This window comes from Pseudonaja textilis, chromosome 1, assembly GCF_049901715.1.
Source record: "Pseudonaja textilis isolate UNSWEBS1 chromosome 1, rPseTex1.2, whole genome shotgun sequence".
NCBI lineage: Eukaryota > Metazoa > Chordata > Lepidosauria > Squamata > Elapidae > Pseudonaja > Pseudonaja textilis.
In genome coordinates, this window is record NC_141990.1 from 310,086,837 (window position 1) to 310,111,741 (window position 24,905).

The 24,905-nt window shown below is 41.3% G+C and overlaps 1 protein-coding gene across 21 annotated transcripts in view; it reads left to right on the top strand.

Annotated features, from left to right (window-relative positions):
- Positions 1-1,765: 1,765 nt before the first annotated feature.
- Positions 1,766-24,905, top strand: part of NIN (ninein) — a 109,608-nt gene continuing 86,468 nt past the window's right edge. For 8 of the 21 annotated variants that reach the window (XM_087922463.1, XM_087922466.1, XM_087922468.1 and 5 more), the window contains exons 1-2: positions 1,766-1,962; positions 22,417-22,623. In XM_087922463.1, the coding sequence (XP_087778589.1) occupies positions 22,438-22,623 (186 nt within the window). In that variant the 5' untranslated portion in view covers positions 1,766-1,962; positions 22,417-22,437. Of the gene's footprint in view, positions 1,967-2,147; positions 2,215-2,675; positions 3,107-3,489; positions 4,001-22,416; positions 22,624-24,905 lie in introns of those variants that run through there. The other 13 variants (XM_087922464.1, XM_087922478.1, XM_087922470.1 and 10 more) reach the window with 10 other exon arrangements.

Here is a 24,905-nt window from a genome sequence, read left to right on the forward strand (position 1 = left end):
GAAAAAAATTGATGCCTTTAATGACACAGTTCAGGGCCTTTTTTTACAAAATGCCAAGTATGGGGGATACAAAAACACAATCATGTAAAGTCACATCTGCAGCTAAAAAAAGGAGCAGTTGCAACCATCTTATTTTTTTCTATATCATGTGACACCATGTGTGACACCATGAGTTTGACACTCCTGCCTTAAGAGTCTTGCAGATATGTTGACCGTTTGTGTTAACCTTGGTATTTTTTTTGTGGTTCAGTAGGTCATGTGAACTTCTTATACTGCAAACCCAGAGTACACAATGACCCTAGAAAATGAGTTAGTGTCCAAGTGAAGCATTGTTGTATGAGTTTTCCTGCTGTTTTGAAAATCATAGCACACTATACCTTCATGTATTCAATTATCCTTGTCACTGTTGTCCCTTACGTTCCCATTTAATCAACCCAGAATAGTATTTGTAGCTTAGGGTTGAAAGGTTGAGTCCTTGGTGCTCTCTGAGCTGGCTTGTTTTCTTGCAGATGTTTCATTACTCAAAGTAGGTAACCTCATCAGTGCTAGTTTGGGTAATGAAAAATCTGCAAAACAAAGTCACAAAGCACCAAGGATCCCTCATTCCCATTTCATGCCTATCATTTGCCAGTCTGAACTCAGCCTCCATTGTGAGTGAGATTAGATAGATAGATAGATAGATAGATAGATAGATAGATAGATAGATGGATGGATGGATGGATGGATGGATGGATGGATGGATGGATGGATGGATGGATGGATGGATGGATGGATGGATGGATGGATGCTGGACTAAATGGGACTTTGTTCAGACTAAATAGGGCAGCCTCATGTTAATCCTGAACCCTCTGGAAGGGCCCTATCCAGATTTATGTTGCTCTGTGTCAAACATCTTGCAACAATGAATCTTTCCATCTTTATTTAAAACCACCCATTAGCTGAACGCCTCTTTTTAGTGATCTACAATAAAGCCCACTAAAAATGCAATCTAAATAAAAACATCTACAGTACGATTAAATCAAATTCAAAACAAATGTTCCATATAAACGAGGAAGCAGCCAGGCAGTCATTCAAAAGGTATGAACTAAAATATAATTCAAATACCAATTCAAAATCCTTGGATTTTTTTTTCTTCAAGTCTGACATGATGCTAATAAGGGCACCAGTCCAGTCCAGACTCACCTGGGGAGGGAATTCAAAAAAGAATTCTATGGAGGAAACACAGAAAAAGTTATCCTGGCCAGTACAGGTAGTCCTCAACTTACGATCACAAATTTTCTGTTGCTAAGCAAGATGTTTTTTTAAAGTGAGTTTTGCCTTGTTTTACAACCATTCTTGCCATCGTTGTTAAGCAAATCACTGCAGTTGTTAAGTTAGTAACTTTCCCCTTGACTTTTCTTGTTGGAAGGTCGCAAAAGCGGATCACACGACCCCAGGACACTGCAATGGTCATAAGTTGGTTCAGTGCCATTGTAGGTTTGGTCACTAAACGAATTGTTGTAAGTCGAGGACTGCCTGCACCTGCTCTTTTTAAAACAAAAAACAAAAACCTGTAAGCCCTCCTCCGACTGACAAGCCTTCGTATATAGTGACTGTATGGAACGGGAAAGGCGGGAGAACAGGAGCTATACGAAGCATTGATTGCGGAGCGAAGGTTTGCCCGATCGGGGCATTTTTATCCCCGTGCCCCCCATTCCTCATCTTGCTTGCTAGCGTGAAGCTGCGCCTGCGAAGGGAGGTCTCCGGCACCGGCTCTCCTCCTCCCGGGCGTTCCCAGCGCGCAAGCCCGCCCTCCCCTCATCCGTTCTCGGCCTGCTTCTGCTTTCTCCCTTCCCCGTCGCCCAGTTCCGTCTCGATCGTCCAGAGCACCCCACCCACCCACCGTGAGCCGGGGAGCTCCAGGGAGCAGCGCACGGGCAAGCGATGCCGCCGTGACCGCCGGAGGGAGCACGGAGCCCCGAGGTTGGTAAGGCCGGCTCCGTTTCGCGCCGCGGTGGTTTGCGTAATTGCGCGCGGTTTGCCTCTCGCCGCCCGGGTAAGCTGGGAAACGTTAGCCGAGGGCGAGGTGCGAAGCGACCCCTACAGGGGGGTCGGGGGTACTGTGGGAGGGAAAAGGAAAGAGGGAGCCCCGAAAGGGGGGGCGGGAGAAAGGCGAGAATAAGAGATCCGGACGGAAACTGGGGCAGCTGCCCGTCACCGCTTCCCAGAGTCAGGGTATGCGAGTCGTTTGAAGGCCGAGAGGCTGCTGTGGGGATCGGCGAGTTGGGGGAGAGGTGGTGTGATTGAATGCAAAGATTGAATGCAAAGAGGGAAAGCCAGAGAGAGACGCAACCCCCGAGAAAGGGAGGCTTTTCAGCCTTTTCCAGCACTGTAGGGGGCCGGCTGGGGAGGATGGGGGTGGTGGTGGTGTAGTCCAATGTATCTGGAGAGTAGCTGGTAGGAAAAAACATCAACTAGTTGGGCGAAGGGCTGGATGCCTCAGAAAAGTGGGGTGCGTTTCCGAAGGCAAGGAATTAACCAAAGCTGGAGGAAAGCGACCGCGCCAGGGAGAGTTAACGGGAGGTGATAGCCGGGCAAACGGCGTAGTCTAATAGTAGTAGACTTCGGGGTGGGTGGGTGGGAGGAGACGCAGGCTGAGAAAGTGGACTGTTCTCTGGAGCGTCGGGAGCGGCTGGGAGAGAGAGGGGGAGAGAGAGAGATTCGAGGTTCGCAGGGGAAAGCTGCTCCCGGCTAACGGAGGGTGGCTGCTAAGGACTCGAGCGAAGGAGCCGCGATTGTGCGCCCGGCGCGGGTTTGTCAGGTGGATGTGAAGGCGGCGTTCACGTGTGGATGGTGTGGGGGGGCGGAGCTGACTACCCGAGGGAGGGATCCAGACGGAGGAGAGGAAAATCGGAGGCGGCTCACCTCTGCCCCTTCAGGGGCCGCCCCGTAGAGATGCTAATATCGTTCCAGTCCTCTCACACACACCCCTCACACTCCGCTCAAGACCCCGGCCCCGAGACGGCGGGCTACACAACAAAAGCCTCGTCTTTGGGGCTCTGACGGGATTGCTGGGAAAGCAGCAGGAGCTGAAACGGGAAGGGGTGACGTGTAGTTCCCGAAGCAGGTGAGAATTCGGGATTGGGGTAGGAAAGTAGAGGTGTCCGAGACGCAGCTTTGGCGGAACCGGCGCCTCGTTCTCACGGCGCTTAGAATCAAACTCCCGCTGAAAAGGGAGCCCCGTCTCCCTTAACATCATCTCCGGAAGCTTTTCTGGCGATCCCTGGCCGCCTTCCCACTTTTAAGGGGCTGCATCTTTCTTTCTCCAGCGCTCATCCTCATTTCCTCTCGTAAGCCCACCTGTCTCCTGGAAAGAAAAAAAAACCCTGAAGGTGAACGCTCCCCTCCCCCCAACCGTCCTTTTCGTTTTGACTTGGACAATGGAGAAAGGTGGTGGGGGGGGGAGGATTAGTCAGGTTCATTGTTTGTCAATTGTGCCCGGCTGTAACCTTTCCTTGTAGCTATAAAGAAGTAACGTTATTGGGAGGGGAGACAGTAGGAAGGGGATTGTTTAGTTAGAAGAAGCTTTGGAGTTTTTCTTTCAAATTTGCTCTTCCTTAGAAAAAGTTGAACGCCTCTTTGTGTTTGTGCCTCTGTGGGAAAGGCCGGCAACTTAAAATGCAGGGGTGCCTACTAAGAGGGTTTTAGAACTGCAACTGATCAGTCACTTTCAAAGCTTTAAGTAACTTCAGAGGAAGTATTTGTGATTGGGCAGGTTGGGCAGATGGAGAAGGCAGTTCTTCCAAGCTTTAGATGGTAGCAAAGTTTCTCTGTTCACTGAAAAAGAGGAGGATCAAATCAACTATGAAAGAATAGAATTCCTATTTTCATGGCTTAGTAGTATCTCTTCCCCCCTTCATCCTCAATACTCTGATTTCTTTCATTTTTTTCCACACTTGGAGTAAAGAAAGGAATGAGCAGCATGTTTCTCAGAACAGCTAAAGAGGAAAAAGTTTATAAGGTAATATATTCCTACAAATCATTTACTATTGAAGTAATCATGGTTTACTCAGCTAATGTGATTGGGGGGGGGGGGGTTGCCATACGTTAAGAAACTAATGGGCTGAGTTCACAATATATTGGGCTAAAATATTCCTGGCTAGTTTGTGATTCAGTGATAGAGTTCTTGTAATATAGTAGATTGGATAAAAATGAAAATGGATCATTTGGGATCCAGCTGTTGTTTTGGTATTTTGTGTAAATGAAGCCCTCAGATTAAGCCAAGGTTTGTTGGAGCATAGCACAGAACAAACAATTCATTCACTTTTAATATGGTGCACGAACGACCTGAGTGCATCCTTTGTTTGTGTGAATGTGCTTGACTGTATGAGCTTCTTCCTTGGCATCTTTAAACATTTATGTCAGCTTTGCCAAATACTGCTAAGGAAAATATTGCAACTATAATGTTTCCAAGTTCTCAGAATCTCAGTATTTGAAACAAACTATCGGATAGGCTGAAGAACAAAAGATTATTCAGAATTACAGTATGGAAACTCTGATAATCATGTAATTGTTATTCCTGGACACAAATGGGACAAGGAGGGTCCCCCACTGCATCTTTCTCTCCCCCTTTCCAGACCACCTTTTGAAAGTAGAGGAGTGTGTGGGGTTTTTTGTTTGTTTTTGAGGTTTTTCTCATGAGGGTTGGGTGAGTTAATTGCTGCGTAGTACCCTTCTCTAATTTCCATTCACATTTCACAGAATAAAAACCGGTGGGTATGTGGGGTCCCCCTTCTCCTTATTAGTGGAATGGTTTATTATGGAAATACCCCCCATTACAATGAAAACATTTAAATATTCACAGTGTTCAAGTCTAGTCTGCTTCAGGGCTATTATCATAAATTTCTAGGGCTTTAGAGGCAACTTTACCTTTGGCTGAGCTTTCCTGGAACTCAGCCTGGTTAATCAACCCTCTTTCTTTGCAAATGCAAAAGAGGGTTTTAAAATTATTGGAAGTATTGCCTGACCTGAATTTGTGGGAGGGGGAACACGGCGATGGCAGTGATAAATGTTCAACTGCCTGGCACTGCGTGGTGCGAATGATTGGTCTGCTCAGCAAATGAGGACAGTTATCAGCTGTAAAACTGACTTTCTTGGTGACCCTTGAAGTGGCTTGTGACATGATTGACTGCTACCATGGGTGCTGCATGCTCCTTTGTGTTCTGAGCTTCCCCTTAAATATTTTCTTCCTGTGTTGCTCTGCCAAAGCTTCTTCAGGCAATTTGTGTTCAGTTTATGAGACCAGAGACATTATAAAATAGCTGATAAGCTGAAAATGGTTAGGAAACAAAATTGCATTTTGTCTGAATTATTCTCCTGTGCTCATTTTTTTATTATCTATTTGGTGGACATTTAGAAGCAACTTTTCTTTACCGTACATATTGAATTGTTTCATGCATCAGGCTAAAGTGTGGTTGGTATCACCATGATTTATTGAATAAACTACAGTGTGTCCTTAGTGAGATACATAAGCCCAGCCATTGCTTCTGTAAGAGACTGTAATTTGTGGCCTAAAAAACTCATATTTGTTCAACTTGTATATCATTAGGATTGAAATGTTAGTAATAAGATTTAAAGCTAGTCAACTATATTTTAACTCAGGATTAGTAGAGTTAGCCTTGTATGGCACATATTGTGTGCTGCCAGATAGGAGAGGTGAGAACTACTTAGTTCAGAACAAATTTTACCATTCCTTTTTCTCAGATACTGCAAGATCATTTCATTTCCCTTCTGCCTGACTCTTCTCCTATGAATGGGTCACCTTCTTGCATCTGAGAAGTTGCAAGAAAGTCTACCACAGTTATTCTTCATTTCCACTGAAATAGGTTTCCAGATAACCAAAACACAGAATAATATAGAACGGAACCCAACAGTTTGGATTGTAGCAATTGTAGATTTTTATAATAGATAGAAATTAATAGGATCAAGCTACATTTAGAAATGGAGGAATCTGAAGTGATAAAACAGAATAAGTCGCTATGTTGGTAAGGAAAGGAAATAAGAGTTATCTGTATTTTTCTGGTTTACCTGAGATCATCTTGCTTTGGATCCTGTATTAAAAGGTATGGAATGATTCATTCATAAGCTAGATTGCTTAGCCATAGTTTATTGAAGAAACTGGTGATTGGATAATCCAAATACGTGAAGCCAAAGCCCACATACCATTTATAATTTATCATACACAAAGAGTACAACTGAAAATTAACAGTTTTCCATCATTTTCAGGAACACCCTGAAATAGGCATAAAACAAATCAACTATATCTCCCCCAAAAGTGAAACCCCTACCCCAATTTCTGTTACATGCATAATTATATCTGTACCTAAAATATGTTCTCTTATGCTTAGCATTTTATGTAAACCCAGTTAAGCAACCTAAATATAGTATATGCATGAACTCATCTTGCAGTTGGGTTCACGTAATACAATTTGCCATAGGTTCAAATGAAAATGGCAAGCCTTATGCAACACGCTAAAGTAAATCAGCCATATGTTGGCTCACTTCAATGTATGAACCCAGTTAAAATCTGACTTTCTAATCAAGGAGATAAAAGCCTAGTTTCCTATGGTGAATATAAATGTTTTCCTGGTAACCACCCCCAGTGGTCTTTGTTCTCTCTTTAATCCAGCCGGTTAGGACTGTGCAACATTTCACTTTCAAAGACCCAAAAGTGCTTTGAAAGGTAAAGGATGCTAATATAAATCTGCCATTTGTTAAACTAAATACAGTACTTCTTTTTCTGAGATTAAGGAGACATGTTTGCTTTAAGAAGTTGAGGATAGGTAACAGTGATTGTACAGCCTGGTATCCTGAAGAATCTTTTTGCTTTTGAATGTGAAGTACTACTGGGCCTGCCTGTCTGTTGCAAATTACTAACATGCAAACATGTGATTAGGAAGGTTGATAGAAACATAGGTGAGTCATCATAAACCAGTTGTTCCTTAATCAGTTTTTCCTTACATGGCTGGAACAGCAGGAGGTGATGGAACTTCAAATCCAAGCTATTGGGGTAGAGCAGGGGTCTCCAAACTTGGCAACTTTATGACCAATGGACTTCAACTCCCAGAATTCCTCTTGGCAACTGTACAAATTATGGAGTTTGGAGACAGCTGGGGTGGAGGGACCAACATATGGGAGGCTGCCTGCACCAGAAGGATCCTTGTGGCTCTGCCCTCTTTCACAAACCAGTGTCTGAACTGCTGGAAACAACTCTTACAAACCTCTGCTGGTGAAAATCAAATACCTGATGGTTGGGAATTGCCTGACTTCCTGACAATTAATCACACCTGCAGCCAGAAACATAATAACTGAGAGCAGTGGGAAATCTCGGAATGATTTTCCTGTCTTGGAAGAGCTAACTAGGTTTGTTTTGGAGAGCAGCATTATTATCAGCACTCCATAGAAATTGGTTCATTTAAAAATGGTTTTGGCAAAGCAAGCTCAGTTTCATTGATAAACAGTCGCAGGAGAGCTAGTTCAGCAGCACCACAGTGATTCTAAGGGTGAGATATATGGGATAACTTTTTTCCAGATTCTAATGGGGGACTGGGACCAGGAGACTAAACCTTCACAGCTTTAAAAGGCCAGGACCTCCTCTTTTCTGATATTTTGGGAAGGCCCACAAGGACTGAAATGGGAAGAACTGACTTCCAACATCTTCTGAGTCTGATCCTCTTTCCAAGATGACAAAGCAGCTAAAATGGAAAAAATTAATTTGCCTTAGCATGGGAGATGGGATGTTAAAAGGGAGTATGAAAAGTCATGCTGCTGAAATGTCTTTATTGTAACACTGAATTTCAATTCAGGGGTTCTGGAGGCCCTCCAAAAAAGAGTGCCGCTGAGTGGATTTCATGCAAGTCATTGTCCCTTGCTTTATCCAAATCTGAAGTGAAGGGTTAAGCCTGGAGAAATCAGCTTACTGCCCTTCCGCTTAATTTGCTAGCTTTTACAGACAAGATTTTGAAGTTTTTGAGGGAGAAGTATTTTCAAACCATGATTGTGTTTGCACATGCACATTCCTGATTGAATATGTAGAAAGTCCCAATTTATTGTCCCCCAAACAGGTGGCTTTTAATTGAAGCTACAGGCTTACAATATAGTGGCAACCTGAAATGGCTGGCATGTTGGATTATTTATCAAGCAGATGTTGCAAGAAACAATCCTCAGATCTAGCAACCAATTAGTTCCTTTGGATAGTGACATGGGCGGCATATACATTTATTAAATAGAATGACCCAGGAGGCAATTTGGGCTTTGAATGTCATAAAAAGTCTAGCTTGTTGAAAAGTTTTATGGAATGGGTTCATCTGTATAAAATAGATCCATATATGTGCTGGCTAATTGAGTTGGGTGGCTATAATACATTTAAATGCACAGAATAATTGAGGTGGGGAGTTGAGCATATTTTGTAAACAGAACTAATATTTCACGCACCTCTACTGTCTCTAAATAGAGGGAAAAATATTTTGAAGGATAAAAGTAGCAACAGAGCTTGGCAACATACCAGAAGCCGGTGCAAAATCTGTTGGGAGAATTTGTGTTGTTCCACATCTGTCGGGAAAATATGCAACCTTGGATGCCAGGAGCTTTCTGGGAAGGTGAAGATTCTAGGGTTGGAATGATATTGCAAAGTGCTAGGATGATGGATGGGGCTTCATGTTTCAGGGTAGGATTTTAAGAGAACCTTTAAGATTCTTAGTTTTAATCTTAAAATAGGCTTAATTACCATTTACACTGTTGTTTCCTACCTCAAAATGGCAAGAATCTGCTGCTGATTGTCACTTAATCATACATACAGGAAGATATAGAAAAAGGGTCTTGGGTTGTTTACTTACTTAGGTACTGGGAGACTGTTTAGTGTGTGATATATTTTCAAATAATCATGCCCAGATTGGCTGAAGATGTATTCTTTCTACCCCTTTTAAGTAGTTCGGGGATATTTTGATTCATATATACAGTGTGTAGTTCCTCATCACTTCTGCTCAGTTGCTGGTCCAGCTGTCTTCCCCTGAGCTGTTCCAAATATTTAAAAGGCTTTCATGTTCCTTTGAATGGAAGCAGAATTCTCGGCATCTCTTCCTCCCCTTTTGCAGACTTATAAGTAAATATTAATTTAAAATAAGCCAATTCTATTATTAGCAGTTTCTGGAAACTACCTTATCAACTCGGTCACCTATCTCTTTGCGAGCTTTTGTTGGAACCTTTAAGTTTGCAGTGGATCTGATCTTTACACTTTAATAAGCATTTCTCATAGTCCTGACAGTTGATAATTTCTTTTGTCTTCTCTTTCCTTGCTGAATTAAGACTGGAAAGAAATCTTGCACAGCTAGAACCGCCTTTCCTAATCCTTCCGTTGAGTTGGTGAGTGTTTCCATCATTACCCAGCCTTTTGGCTATTGATGGAAATGTAGACCAACCATCTGAAGGACACAGAGTTAGGGAAGAGTACTCTGAGTGTATAATTTTTGTCTTAACTCAGGAATGAGAAAGAGAAAAGAAAAAGTATTTTAAAATAGAGGAGTGATTTGATGGCTAAACATGACTTCAGTTTTATATGTGTTTGGCTGAATGGGTAAGCTTGGCTAATGAATGAATGCCCAGATGTGTATATACTCACACTAAACTAGTGTGTATACAAAGTACTTTCACCTAGGTTCTTTACAGTATCTGAGCCCAGTGGTTTACACTGGGGCTAGCAGCAACTTCCAGTAGCTGTGGCAGTGAATCCCCCCCCCGCCTTCCAATTTCTCTGCTTTCTAGAAGTGTTTTAAAGTTAGGACTTTGCAAATGCCAGAAATTGTTTCATTATATCTAAGTTTGATATAGTGCAAGCTGTTTCCAAGACTTGGCCACTTTAATATGTATGGATGGTTGGGGAATTCTGGGAGTTGAAGTCCCCATTTCTTAAAATTGCCAAGCTTGAAAAACAGTGATCTATAATCTGAACTGTTTTTCTTTTTTTTTAAAGAGCATTGTTTTCCAAATGGACTCGTAAACTTTCAGGACTTACAATAAACATAGTGCGAATTCTAAGTACCTATTGTGAGTGACCTATTGTGAGTGGCCATGACGGGTCACACAAACCAACATCCATTATCACAAGGAATATTGGGATGCTGTATCCATCTACATATATCTACATCCAAGTTTCCTTTTTTTCCCTTGGGCATATAGGCACACTTCCAAGCAAGTTGTAACCATTTTGCCTCCCACCCCACCCCCACCCCTCCCTGCCCCTCTTGGAATATCTTTGCATTTCTTGTAGGGCCCAGGAAGTTTCTTGAGATGAGAGAGGGCACTATGTATCACACTATACTACCTTCCCATTTATTACTTTTCTGTAAAAAAAACATATACCTTCAAAAAGTTGTGTGAGATTAGGAACATGCAAGTATCAAAAAGGTATGCAGCTTGCTGTAGACTTCTGGCTTATAGGACTAAAGAGTGGGATAAAGAGTTGGGAATAAAGGTTGTGTTCAAATTTTGACTCTGGTATGGTATGGCTGTAGGCATAAATAACGTGGAACATAAAATAGAAGTAAGAGTCCACGTCATATAAGCTGTGGAACTCTTTGCTAAAAGTTACATTTCATACGGGAAGTGCAGGTGTGTTATCAAACAAATAATGCCTGGTTTACTATGTGTGGGAGGGAGTTGTGCTATGATCTGCAACTAGAACACTGAATAAATTGGCAATTCCCTGGACAACCTCTCCAAGGAAGAACAAGCAGTTGCTAGGAGACAGACCAATCTTTGCATGTCACCAGGACACTCACATGGCTTTCTGTTGTTGTTCAGTGTACACTGCAAACTTGAGGCAGGCTTTCCAACTATCAGAATTCAGACTGCTTTCTTTATCTGGGAGTTTGATCTTTCCTCAGTCATTCCAAAGCTTCCCTTTAAAACACTTTTCCCCCTTGCTGCTTATTTATTGGCTTTAATGGCTGTTCTTCAATGATCTCAGGTGGCCCTGCGTGAGATGGTTGTTCATCTCAACTTTATTTACTAAAAAAAGAAAATATCTAGCATGGTTTTGTGGGTATTGCTCATATCTACTCTGTTGGATTCTAAAGTCCCTGGTTTCTGGTGTAACATACAGAGCTCTTTGTCTAAACTAAAAGAAACCCCACAAGAAATGCTGTTGGAATAGTTCATCAGAAATCTGAGTAATGGATGTGCATTACAAGATGCAGGATCTAAATCTTTATATAAAGCAAGGATAACGTTTATTATCTGGAAAGAGAACAGAGCTGATCAAGCCTGAATCGGTCCCTTCCTTCCATCAGTTAATTTCTATGCTGTCTCAAACATCAAGCCTTACATAGTTTGGGGTCAGGTTATTTGAAGGACCGCCTCTCCCGTGTTACATCCACCCAGCCCACCAGGACGGGAAGGCAGGGCGTGTTTCAGATTTGATTGTTTAGGGATGATCATCTAATAGGACTACAAAAAAGGGCCTCCTTGGTGGTGGCTCCTTCTTGTGGAACATCGCTCCTCCTGAAGGATGCTTGTTTTCCACCCTGTTGCTTTTCTGAAACACGGTTTTTTCAGCTGTCCTGGGGACCACGAATGGAGACACAGATCAGAGGGTGATTTGATTGCGTTGTGGCTGCCACGGGGAGGTGCAGGAGGAGCATGGATTTTATTATAAGGTGGAGAGTTAAACGTTGTAGACTGCCTGGTGTCACCTACATGAGAATTAGAAGTTATATAAATTTGTTTAATAAAAAATAATAATAAATGATTAAGTTCCTTGCTTAGAGGATTGCCCCCAAAAGACTAAATATGAGTAAACTTTCTGAATGTTAATTTCCCCATAAGTAAAGTGCTCATGAAACTATATAAGCTGGCTTTGCTCGTTGCACTTATTTATTAACAGGATAACAAAGCAGAGTTGGAAGGGATGTTGGAGGCCTTCCAGTCCAACCCCATGCTCAGCCAGGAAACCCTGTACCCATGATGGCAAACCTATGGCACATATACCACAGGTGGCACACTGAGCCCTCTCTGTGGGCACGTGAACTGTTGCCCTGGCTCAGCTCCACTGTGAATGTGCGCATGCCTCCTGCCAGCCAGCTGGTCTTTGGGTTTCTGCCATGCATGTGTGGGAGGTGGGGTGCATATGTGGGAGCAGGGCGCATGTGTAGGAGTGGGGCATATGCATGGGGATGCACATGTATGCATGGGAGTGCATGTGCAGGGGCAAGCACGCATTGCATTTTGGGGATGTGTGCGTGCACTTTGGGCACTTGGTACTGAAAAGGTTACCCATCACTGCCCTATACCATGTTAGACAAACAGTTCTCCAATCACTTCTTTCTAACTTCCAGTGTTGGAGCATTCACAACTTCTGGAGGCAAGTTGTTCCATTGATCAATTGTTCTAACTGTCAGGAAATTTCTCCTTAGTTCTAAGTTGCTTCTCTCCTTGATTAGTTTCCACTCATTGCTTCTTGTCCTACCCTCAGGTGCTTTGGAGAATAGCTTGACTCCCTCTTCTTTGTGGCAGCCCCTGAGATATTGGAACACTGCTGTCATGTCTTCCCTAGTCCTTTTCATCAAACTAGACATACCCAATTCCAGTAACTGTTCTTTATATGTTTTAGCCTCCAGTCCCCTAATCATCTTTGTTGCTCTTATTTTATTATCTATTTATTTATTTTGTCAAACAATTATTAGATAACAGGTATAAGTATAAACATGTTTATAAATATATGAAATGGATACGAATAAGAAAAGAAACAATAGGACAGGGACGGTAGGCATGTTTTGGTGCGCTTATGCACGCCCACTCTTAGGAAAGGAGTGAGGTCAATAGTAGACAGTCTAATGTTGAAGATTTTGGGGTTTGGGGAAGAAACCACAGAGTCAAGTAGAGTATTCTAGACATTGACCACTCTGTTGCTGAGGTCGTATTTCCTGCAATCAAGTTTGGTGCAGTTAACCTTGAGTTTGTATCTATTGTGTGCTCTTGTTTTGGTTGAAGCTGAAGTATTCATTGATAGGTAGGACATTGCAATATATAATGTTATATACTATATTTGGATCGAACCGAAGGCGGCATAGTTCTTGGTTGTCTAGGTCTAAAATTTCTAAAATTTTCTCTGCACTCTTTCTAGAGTCTCTTTTTTACATTGTGGCAACCAAAACGGGGTGCAGTATTCCAAGTATGGTCTTACCCCAGGGCAATATAGAGTGGTATTCACACCTCATGTGATCTTGATTTTATGCATCTGTTAATGCAGCCTAGGACTGCTTTGTTTTGTTTTGTTTTGTTTTGGCAGCTCCCCCACACACTGCTGGCTCATATTTAAGTGATTGTCCATTAGGACTCCAAGGTCCCTCTCACAGTTACTACTATTGGGCCAGGTACCACCTATATCAGAAGTCTTCAAACTTGGCAACTTTAAGACTTGTGGGAGTTGAAGCCCACAAGTCTTACAGTTGCCAAGTTTGGGGACCCCTGACCTATACTATATCTGCACATTTGGTTTTTCTTGCCTAAATGTATAACGTTACGTATTAAGCCACAGCCATAAAGTCCTGGTACAAAGATCTGTGAATTTTCTGGTATATAGTTGTCAGGAAGGGAACTTTTTCCCAAAGCATTCGCTTTGAATTGGGTCTTTCTCTTCCTGTAAATTTGTTTTTCTTTTTCCTGCTTTGACAAAGCATTACTTCAAACACCTAGGGACTCCATGAGATGCAAGGGGATATTTTCTCCCTGCTTACCTCAGCTAATGCTCTTTACAGGAACTAAAGAGATCACTTTGGTGGATGAATGGCTGGAGCTCCTGTTTAAGGAAAGAGATTGTTTACACAGAGACGTTCCCAAGTGTACTGTGTGTGTGCTTGAAGAAACTAATAGGAACATTCTATACTACTCTAGTAATGGGAATTCAAAGAGCATGTTATTACCATATGGCCTTGTATGCAGGTGGAATATTCAGGTATAGCAAAGAAGCTTATGTGTGGCCTCTTCCTGTGCATTGATCCTGGGGTGCACCTTGATTTACTGAGGGGCTCTGGGAGATGAAATGCCAAAAGAGATGCTTGGGGTACTATTGGATGAAAAAGTGTTTTTGTGTGTGTGTGTGTGTGAGACCGGTCTATTGGGGCAACCTGGTCTACCCAAATATGGGATGGAGCATACTGCTTCCACTTTCGCCTTTTAGCTCCAATCCAAGAATCTTCATAGGCAGTTGCTTACATGACAAACTATTTTTGTGTTAAATTTAAATTTACCAACAAAAATAAAGGGAGACTATAGCTGTTTCAAGCTGTTTAAGCACTTATCAGCTAGCTATACCCTTCTGGGATTCGAACCCAGGCTAGTTGCATATTAGGCAGATTATTGGATGAAGACTTGGAGTGATTCTAACTGGACTTGGGTAAAAGTCTATATTAAGGATTACCTTGTGGTAACAAGGGTAGCAAAATGTCAATAATTCGGCACCCTTATTGCATCCACTGATAGCCATCCAGCAGCTCTGTTTTGGATAACCTGCTTCCTGTAGAGTAAGGAAGGGCCCCTTGGAAGATCTATTGGGCCTCTATGCTGATTATTCAGGCTATCTGATGGATAAAGTTACTCAGATTTGCTCTGACATGGACTCTGACTGAGCAGAACAGGCTGAGGTGCCTAGGACATGGTCTGGAAGGACAACTGGAATAAGTTTGAGCTAGTGACTCCCAAAAAAGTGCAAATCCTGATATTTTATAATTTGTTTTTCCTAACTGTTTTTCCTCAATTGTAGCATCACCTGGCATAGCAGCATCAATGAACTAGACTTTCTTCTTTTCAACGAATGTTATCTTAAGCATGTTATGAACAAGGCCTGTCTATTTGGAACTTAAAAGTTGCATAAGTTCATAATTTTCTCATTTTCTAAAACATTCTCAGCTTGATGGTGTCAGTGTTTTTATCAATTCAGATCCAAACTTCGGGCAAAATTTCCATTGAATAATTCTGGTAATTTGTTCGTGACTGCTTTTAGTCAGTTGGTGAAATTTTGCTGATCAAATGGTCAATGGTTTGATTCTTTTTACTACAAAGCCAACAAATTTGCTGTTGTTACATGTTTAACTTTTGCCTTCATGCAATTAATTGGCAAAGCTTGTTCTTAAGCCACTAAAATAAAGCCTATTTTTATCAACTCCATGTGGGGTTATTTATCAGCTTTTCCTTCTTCTTTCAGGTATTGACCATATATTAGCTTGTTCTTCCAAATAACAAATCAGTTTTAAATTGTTTCTTTTCTCTATTCAACCTTCATCTTTGTTATTTCAAGAGTTTTCTTTGATTGACAGATGTCAGCAAGGGTTCTTGGCTTTTCTTAAAAGCCATGCTTTTCTTCCTCCAATTTGTTTCAGCTGTAGAATCCTATATTATGTAATTTTGGATCTTTATGATTAGAGCTAAAGTAAGGTAAATAAATAAAGTATAGATCACATGAATCTCACATGTGAGATTCATGGTTTAGGATAGCCATTTGTCTCTCTGCCTCACCTATCTCACAGGAATGTTTTGTGGATTAGGGAATGGAGGAGGGAGAACTCCAGATCCTACATTGAGTTCCTTAAGAAAGGCAAGATACAGATTTCGTGAATGATAGCAGCGATGTACCACCCTAACTTATATTATGGGCAACAGATGGATTGGCCAATCTTACCCAGCTGGTAATCTTGTTCACTTGGCGTTCTCCAAAGATTCTGGATTGCAGTTTCCAGAATCCCAAGATAGGTTGTTTTAGATAAGGGATTCTGGGAATCGTAGTCTAAAACATCTGAATGACAGATATCCTAGCTCTGTTTCTGGATAAGAAGACCTTGCTCCCAGGCAAGACAAAAAATAGCTCTGATGAAGACTTGAAATGGAAACTTTGTACTTTTCTGTCCCTGCGTTGCCTATGAATATTTAATGAATCACATGTAAAATAAAACCGGTGGAGAAAGATGAGAAGCCTAGGAGAAGAAAGCAAGAGGAACACCACATTCTTGAAACTTCCCTTTAGGAGAAAAGCAGATTCTAGTTATAGACATTTCTAATAGGATGCCTGAATGGGGCACTTTTCTACCTTTTAAAAATAAATAAATAAATAAAATTATCTAGCACACAGTTAAGATGAAGAAAATAGTGTCAAGGCATTATAGAGATATACCCAGAGACAAAGATCCTCATGAGTGTTGCTTATTCTGTCTTTAATTACTGGGAGTTGTCTGTACATTTTGGGTGAATTTCTCTATGTGTAATTGATGCTAAATGTTTTTACCAAGAATGGTTAACATGAAATACTGTTTTCCAAGATTGCATCACTAACCAATTTCTTCATTTGGTTTGTTTACGGCAGCATAATTGGTAGGACCCAAACATTCTCATATATCTAGAAATTTCACATTGTTTTATCTTTTGTGAAAGTCCAATCATTTTAATTTGTTGCAGTAAATACTGAGAATAATTAAACAGCAACTTTCCTTGTACTGTCTACCTTTTAAATTGGGATGCACATAATACACTGGTTTATTGTATCAAGTGTCTTATTCCCTTTCTATTGTATCATACTTCCATTGCATAGACTTGGCCTTTATTTATTCTTCATTTCATAAGATTGTGGTCTCTAACCCATGATATATAGCTTATTTACTGGGCTGTGTCAAATCCACTTGTGGAGTAGCAAATCAGAAGGCAATCATAAACTATTTCTGTTCTGTTGCTAAGATAACATCCTGGCTGTGTCCTTGAAATCATCAGCAGCTGAGCTCAATTCAGAGGTGACTTGCCTGGAACTAAATAATAGCAAATAGACGCTTTTAGGAAGTCTATTAGCAGATCATCAAGACAGCCTCTTTGTTCCTAGCACTAAAATACATTTGTCCTGAACATATGGAGATCTGCCACTCTTCTGTTTCTACCCCTGTCTGGGCTTACTTACTATGTATTCACTGATATACTCTGCACAAGGCCGCCCCCTCCTATGAGTAGAGTACTGTATGTAGCTAATAGTCCGACTTCTTCGCTGTTATGCCTAATAGGCAGGTAAAGCTCTTCTATTCCATGGATTTTGTGAAAGCCAGCTTTCTCTCAGATTATGTCTTCTGTATAAATTGAGATTTTAACTTCCACTATTTCTAACACATATGGCCAATGGGGACAATGCAGAGGTGGTATTCAGCCAGTTCTGACAGGTTCTGGAGAACAGGTAGCAGAAATTTTGGGTAATTTGGAGAAGCGGTAAATACCACCTCTGGTTGGCTCTGCCCCCATCTATTTACTGCCTCCCGAGTCCCAGCTGATCGGCTGGGTCTTCTTTTGTTGCCCTGCACAGGAGAATGGAGCTGGAAAGCAGGTTAGTGGGGTGGGGTGGAAATGGGGATTTTATAGTATCCTTCCCCTGCCACACCCACCAAGCCACACCCACCAAGTCACGCCACACCCACCAAGCCACACCCACAGAACCGGTAGTAAAAAAAATTGAATACCACCTCTGGGACAATGGTGGGCACTGAGATGGGAATGGCCAATCTGATCACTTTCCAAACTAGCTGGACATTATTCCATCAAGGGTCATAATGAAGACCAGACTTTGGCCGGATTTATTATTATTATTTACATTAATTGGCTGCCCAACTCCAGTGGCTCTTTTATAGGATACCCTGAGCCACAAACCAGCCAACTATGTTATCTCACAGTGTGTTGTGCAAATTTAGGGAACTGAGCAAGATTCAGTGAATCCTAAATAAGCATATCGTACATACATTAGACATCAGTTCTGCATCTATGCAAACATTGCTGCTTACATCTATTTGGAATGGGGTGCCAGCCCATTTGATTGGCATGCCTGGAGATCTGTAATTATGAAAAAAAGGGAAAGTGCCCCATCTCCCCTTTCCACACCTATCATTTTTATAAAGCTGTCTAATATCCTCTTTGTCTTCCCCCAGAATCTTTTTGTTTGCTTTTCCCAAAGCAGAGGTAGAAAATCTGGAGTCAGAGCGCCATTGGCTCTTCCTTAGCATTTCCTGCCTGTAACACAGCCAAGCATGCATCTGTGTATTGGCACATGTTCATATACAGCCCTATCTAATCAGCTCTTTCTTATTCTAGGGCTATAGGATCTGATTTCCGATAGACTACAGCAGAGGTTTCCAATGCTGGCTGAGGAATTCTGGGAGTTGAAATCTAGAAATCTTAAAAGTTGCCAAAGTTGGAGACCCCTGGACTAGAGTATCCCAACTCCTGCCCCCCACTTGTCCTGTCTGACCAGTAGAGGCCCTCCAGCCTTGTTTTCATGTCTCTCTTTCTTAGTATTTAAATTTTTATTAGTATCTCAAAATATAAAATACAAAGAGAAATAAATGTAAAGGGACAGTAAGGGGGGCGGGGGAAGGAAAAGGAAAAAGTGTAAGGGAAAAAAGAAAGAAAAGCATTGACTTCCGGCTCTTCTTAACACAGATAGAATAAAGTCATAACCATGTCTGTAACAAAATAAACCTACAGAATCAACAAAACTCAAAGTTTTATGCGTTTTTGTCCTTTTTTAGTTCACATTTTTAATGTTTTTTTAAAGATAATTTCTCTATTCTAGCGAGTTTTTGACAGCTCAAAAGAGTGACCAGACTGTTCATATTTGACAGGAGTTCAGTTGTGGTATTAAGCCAGAACCCCTTTATTACAGCAACAAACCTCAAGATTACAGTAATATATTTTCCTTCTTTAAAAAAAAGTTTAAAAAGTGTAACATATTTGAGTGGTCAGTGTCCGTATTTTATTTTTAAAAAATGGTCTAACCCCTCTAAATTTCACTGATCTATGTGCAGTGCAAAGGTAGACATGAGGGAAAGGATTGTCTTTCTGCAACTCTCGTTCTTCTCCTAGAACACAGAACATAGAATAATAGAGTAGGAAGGGACCCTGGAGATCTTCTAGTCCAACCCCCTCCTCGAGCAGGAGACCCTACCAACCAGACTACTGGTTGTCCAGTCTCTTTTTGAAAGCCTCCAGTGATGGAGCACCTACAACTTCTGAAGGCAAACTGTTCCATTGGTTGATGTCAGGAAATTGTCAAGAAATTCCTCCTTAGTTCTAGGCTGCTTCTCTCCTTGGTTAGTTTCCGGTCATTTTTTTCCTGCCTTGTCTTTTGGTGCTTTGGAAAATAGTTTGATTCCCCTCATCTTTGTAGGACCCTTCAAATATTGGAACAGTGCTATGTCCCCTCTAGTCCTTCTTTTAATTAGACTAGAGATACCCAATTCCTGTAAAAGTTCTTTGTATGTTTTGCCCTCCCTTTTTTACCCTCCCTCCCTAATCTTTGTCCTCTTTCCAGCATCTTTTTTGTATTGTGGTGGCCAGAACCGGATGCAGTATTCTTAGCGTGGTCCTCCCTAACCATATCATGAGAGTGACCATTCACTCCTACCAGACAACTCTAAATTATGGCAGAGGCTGCCATAAAGAATGCAATTTGTTTTTAAAAGGAGAATTCGGGAAGATAAGAGATTTCTTATCATTCTTAAGCATGCTTTTGCTCCAAATTATATGTGGGAGGTGGGGAGGGGGGGCAAATTATGGAGGCATTTCACATTTTGCTGTTGGCAGTTAAGATAAACTTTGCAGGAGATGAACTGAATTATAAAATTGACCTCTGAAGAGGTTGGCTTCTCTGCAATTTAGATAAGACTGGCAGTGGAGGAAGGCAGAGCCAGCCAAAAGGCAATTAACTGCCGAATATTGTTCAACAGTAATGATCTTGATTAGGTGTTTGCTTTTGCTGTCTGGCTGGAAATGTCTAAAATAATACTTGGCATGCAGTGGATGAGAAGGGATAATCCAAACATTGCCAAGAAATGTGAGAAAGAGTTCATGAAACAAATGAAGAATTATTAAGAAATCTACCTTCATTTTCAAAACTATCCATGTTGGATACAGCCCAAATATACTTGTGTTGATGATTGAAGAGTATATATAGTGGGATCAGAATTAGCTTAGTGTTTTAGTGATGATACAAATCTTTACAAAACTTTTGGTCAAAGATATATATATCCATCCTGAAGTCAATACAGTTTATCATGGTTCTGTACAACTGGTGACTTTATTAAACTGGTAATATTGTGTGCTGCATAATATTATGAGTTACAACTTGTCATGCAACTTTTAATTTAAAGCTCTTTATTTTGTGGCTTTATAATTGTTAATATAATTGTGTAATTACATCCATTTTATTCTGTGTTTGTACTGTTTTTAATTATAAGTGCTTTATATAAACTGCTCCTACTGCTGTCAGGGGTGATAATGGCAAAATAGCTTAAACATTTATTACTATCTTTGAGATATGATCAATGAATACAAACTATCTTGAAAGTGGATTTACAAATGACAGGCTACAAAATAAAGATGCTACATGGATACGCTGGACATACAAAAGAAATCAACTGATATTTAAATAATTAAAAGTAATATGCAGATAGTAAACCAAGAGAATAACCTGGATAATTTTCCTGTGTTATATTTATAAAAGTGGCTTGTGAGATTCTTCAAAACTCTAACAACTAGAGGAAATGTGTGAAATCAAAATCAAATATAAACTGGAATTCTTTTTACTGGGAATTAATATAGAGAGATATAATAAAGATATGATGTACCTAATAATACATGTGATTATGGCTGCAAGACTAGCCTATGCTCAAAAAATGGAAGCTTAAGGAAATTCCACATGAAATAGAGATAATTAAAAAGATATGGACATGCGCAGAAATAGATAAATTAACACAGGAATTAAAAAATAAAGATGAATCTGAATATTATAAAGTATGGGAAAAGTTTTATCACTGGTTGGGAAGAAGGAAGGACTCAAAATGTAAAGCAAAATAAGATAAGGATATTAAAAGGATACATTAGGATTAATTAAGAATTGTTAATATTGATGTATATACAGTATTATGTACATACTATGTAAATATGTATTATTTACCATACGAAACAATTATGTAAGACAATTAGGTGTGTCAGAATGATTACACCACGTTCAATGTTTTTAAATGTTTCTTTTTTTGTTCAATAAAAAAATATTCTAAAAAACTCTGACAACAAACCATTTTTAAATGTTATTATGGGGGTATTTTAAGTGATTCATATATATGGGGGAAGAAACATCTTATATGTTTGGTTGTGAATTCATCTCACAAGTGTGGAGGAAGGCATATGAACTTGTGTTCACTGTGGGGCAGTGAATTTAGTTAATCTGAAAGTCTGGATTACTTAGGTAGGTGTTAGATCACTTGCAGGCTGATCATCCAATAAAGGGGTTTTGTCCAGGATGGATATAGGTCACAGAATGATTTTAGCTGTAGTTGGCTATAGTAGCATTTCATAACAGTTTATCACTGGGTAATAATTTGGTCTTACTTTGTGTTTTATATCTACGAGAAGGTATTGTTAAAGCATTTGATTCATATCTGTTATAAATATATCTTTTAACTTTGGGGTCTTTTGGTTTATATATCACACTAAGTCACGGTGTATTTATTTATGGAATACTGCATAAATTAAACTTAAACATGGCTGAAGGGCTACAATGGCTACGTTCACAAAGCATGCTAAATTGAAACCCATCTAACTAAGCCCATTGCATCCTAGGACCATTGCAGGCAATAAATTTTATATATTCTAAATGATGGCTGAAAATGTACACATTTGTTTAAAACTTTAAATTGAAGAAAATGCCTGTGTTATAGATATATTGCTTCCATACACTCCTCAGTGTAAAGTGGATGTGATAATTGTTCACTTAGCATATGGAGAAAGAGAGAAAGAGAAACATCTGGGTCCTAAGAGAGAGAAACATCTGGGTCCTAAGAAGTTATACTACTGTGATAAGTCTATTAAGACCTTAAATTACCACCAAAAATGTGGACTAGCATAAAGTTGCAGTTTTCCACAAGAATTTATAATTTCTTATATTATTGGATTTAACACATATTTTGGAAAGGATAGCCCTAGATAAGCCAGAGTTGGGAGAGACAGCCAAACCAAGATCTATGATCACCATTTAAAGCTAATTTTGCAAGCCATAGCTTGGTCAGCTTTTGATTTAATATAATATCTAAAGTCACATTTGCCTGTGGAAGAGTCCATTGCTTAGGAAAATATGCCGGGTTTCTCAAAGAAAATGGAGATTAGAACTGCATAAAATACAATTTACTTATAGTTGGGAGTGTAAGTCCCGATTAGTATTATGTCTGAAATGTAATATGTGGGGTTGCTTTTTGATTGTAGTCGAGAATTGCAGCTGCTTGTCCTCTAGGATTCATCCAGGAGTGTTGCTATTTCTCTTTGTGACTTTCTTCTCTTTTCTTCCCTCCACCTCTCCCCTACCCTCAACAGTGAAGCTTGGTGGGCTATGGGATGGATGAAGCTGAGCAGGACCAGTACGAAGCCCATCTCAAAGAGCTCTTTGACAGCTTTGATGTCACCGGCACTGGCTGTCTGGGGCAGGACGAACTGACTGAACTTTGCCACGTGTTACACCTTGAAGAAGTAGCTCCAGGAGCATTGCAGGAGACCCTTCTGCAGGACGGTCTCCCTAGGCAGGTAAGAACAGCTCTGGTGGCCTAGAGTGGAGCTCTTGCCTCGCAATCAGGAGGCTGCAAGTTCAATCCTAGGTAGAGGCTAATATTTGGAATAAACTCTCCTGCTCGAGCAAGGGGTTAGACTAGATAATCTCCAAGGTCCCTTCCAACTCTGTTGTTCTATGATTAACATACTCTCTGTAGATGGGCACAGCTGTCTTCCCCAGCCTTGGAAAATCTGGATCAGTTGCAGGGTGTTCTTGGATCCAGAGGAGGGAAAGTGGAGATTGGAATGGAAAGAGAGAACAAAGTAGAAATAATAGAAGGAAAGGTTCAGAGATAAAAAGAGAGCATGCCACGTCAAATCGTAACATCACCATACATGTACCATTGTGACTGAGTTCATAGATCAGGGGTCCCCAAACGTGGCTATGCTATATTAAAAATTGGAGGTCTTCTTGTCCAGCGGTCCCCAACCTTTGGAACTTGGAGGCCCAGCTGTGGGGGAGGGGAGGGGGGAACTGGGCTGTGGGAGCAGCAGGCCAGTGCACATGCACCTGCACACAACCCTTGCATGAGTGGTAGGCTGGTGCCAATGCGTGCAACATGATTTGCTCAAGCAGTGAGCACACGAGTGAATACCTGCTTGCTTGCCGCTTATGTGAGCTGAGCTGTGCATGTGCATGCTCCAGCCAGTCACTCGTGCAGCCCAATTCCAAGTAGGCCACAACCGGTAGGGGCCCATGGCCTGGGCGTTGGGGACCCCTGTTCTAGTCCAACCCTCTGATCAAGCAGGAGACCTGATATCATTTCAGACATGGGGCTGTCCAGTCTCTTCTTAAAGACCTCCAGTGATGAAGCACCCACAATTTCTCAAGGCAAGCTGTTCTACTAGTTAATTGTTCTCACTGTTAGGAAGTTTCTCTGTTAGGAAGCTTCATGCTGCCCATGAAATGGCTGAGGGCGGTGATGGCGAACCTATGGCACACTTGCCAGAGGTGACACGCAGAGCCCTCTCTGTGCGCATGTGTGCTGTTGCCAGCTGCTTTCTGGTTTCTGGAATGCACATGCGCCCCGGGCAGCTGGTCTTCGCAGGCACCAGAGTGCCGGAAAACAGCCTGAAAAATGGCCAAAAAACAGACCTTTTTCAGGCTATTTTCAGGGCCGTTTTTTGGGCCCCCAAACAGCCCAAAATGGCCTGAAAATAGCCCCAAAACAGGCTGAAAATAGCCCCCAAATGGCCAAAAATCAGGCATGTGTGCATGGCCAGCTGGTCTTCAGGTTTCCGGCACTCGGCATGCACCCTTGCACAGGGATGTACGTGCATTCCGATTTGGGCACTCGGTGTCGAAAAGGCTTAGGCCATTATTGCTTTTTCAACTCTCTTGAAACCACCTGATGCTATTTGTGAATGCAATCCCACTGAAGCACAACTCACACAATAGACCTTCCTCTCCCAACCTGGCATCCTTCCTGGACTACAGTTCCCTTGCACCTTAGCTAACATAATCATACTGACCGGGAATTCTGGGAGTTGTTCTGCAACACATGGGGATTATGTCAAGTCGGGGGAAGGCTGAGATAACAGCTTTCTTATCTCCCTGAATGTATTCTTTTTCTCTCTCTTGTGTTTCTTCCATCTACATTTTCTTATTTTTCTCTCCCCATCTATCGTAATAAGCACTTAAAAGAAAGGCGAGTCCTTCCCCTTAATGTATAATTTTATGGCCATTGTGTTATGGGCCCCTAATTTATACATGGTTGGTCCTTTGTGTGAATGCTCCTGCACCTTTGTATTCTTAAACCAAATCTCCCTTAGGAAAATGAAGCCCACCCTTGCTCCACTCAAAAGCCCTTTTCTGTCTCTTCCTTTGGAATTAATCCCACTCTCGTTTTGGTCTGTGATGTTAAGAAGTGAATCTCTGGGAAGTAGCAAGAAAAGAGCTTTCTGGCTCAAAATGGACAAATCCTTTCTTGCTGAAAGGAGGGGGGAGGATTGGAGGGCTCCATCCTCCCTGAGGGAAGAGTCTGTATCTCGAAGGGCACCTGGGAATTTGCACTGTGCAGAAAAGGAGGGGGTTGGATAATGAGCAGCTCACAGTGCCTTTATTGTGTTCATCAGGGCACTGGCTCTGAATTACCCTCCTTCTCAAATGGAATCTCCAATATTATTTCCTTTTGCCGCCTGGCACTCAGAAAACTCATCACTCAGAAGTTCAATGAAGCACTATGTAATGCACTATTCAATGTACACATATAGACTGGGTGAAACCAGGCTCAATAGCAGTAACTGTGAGAGGGATC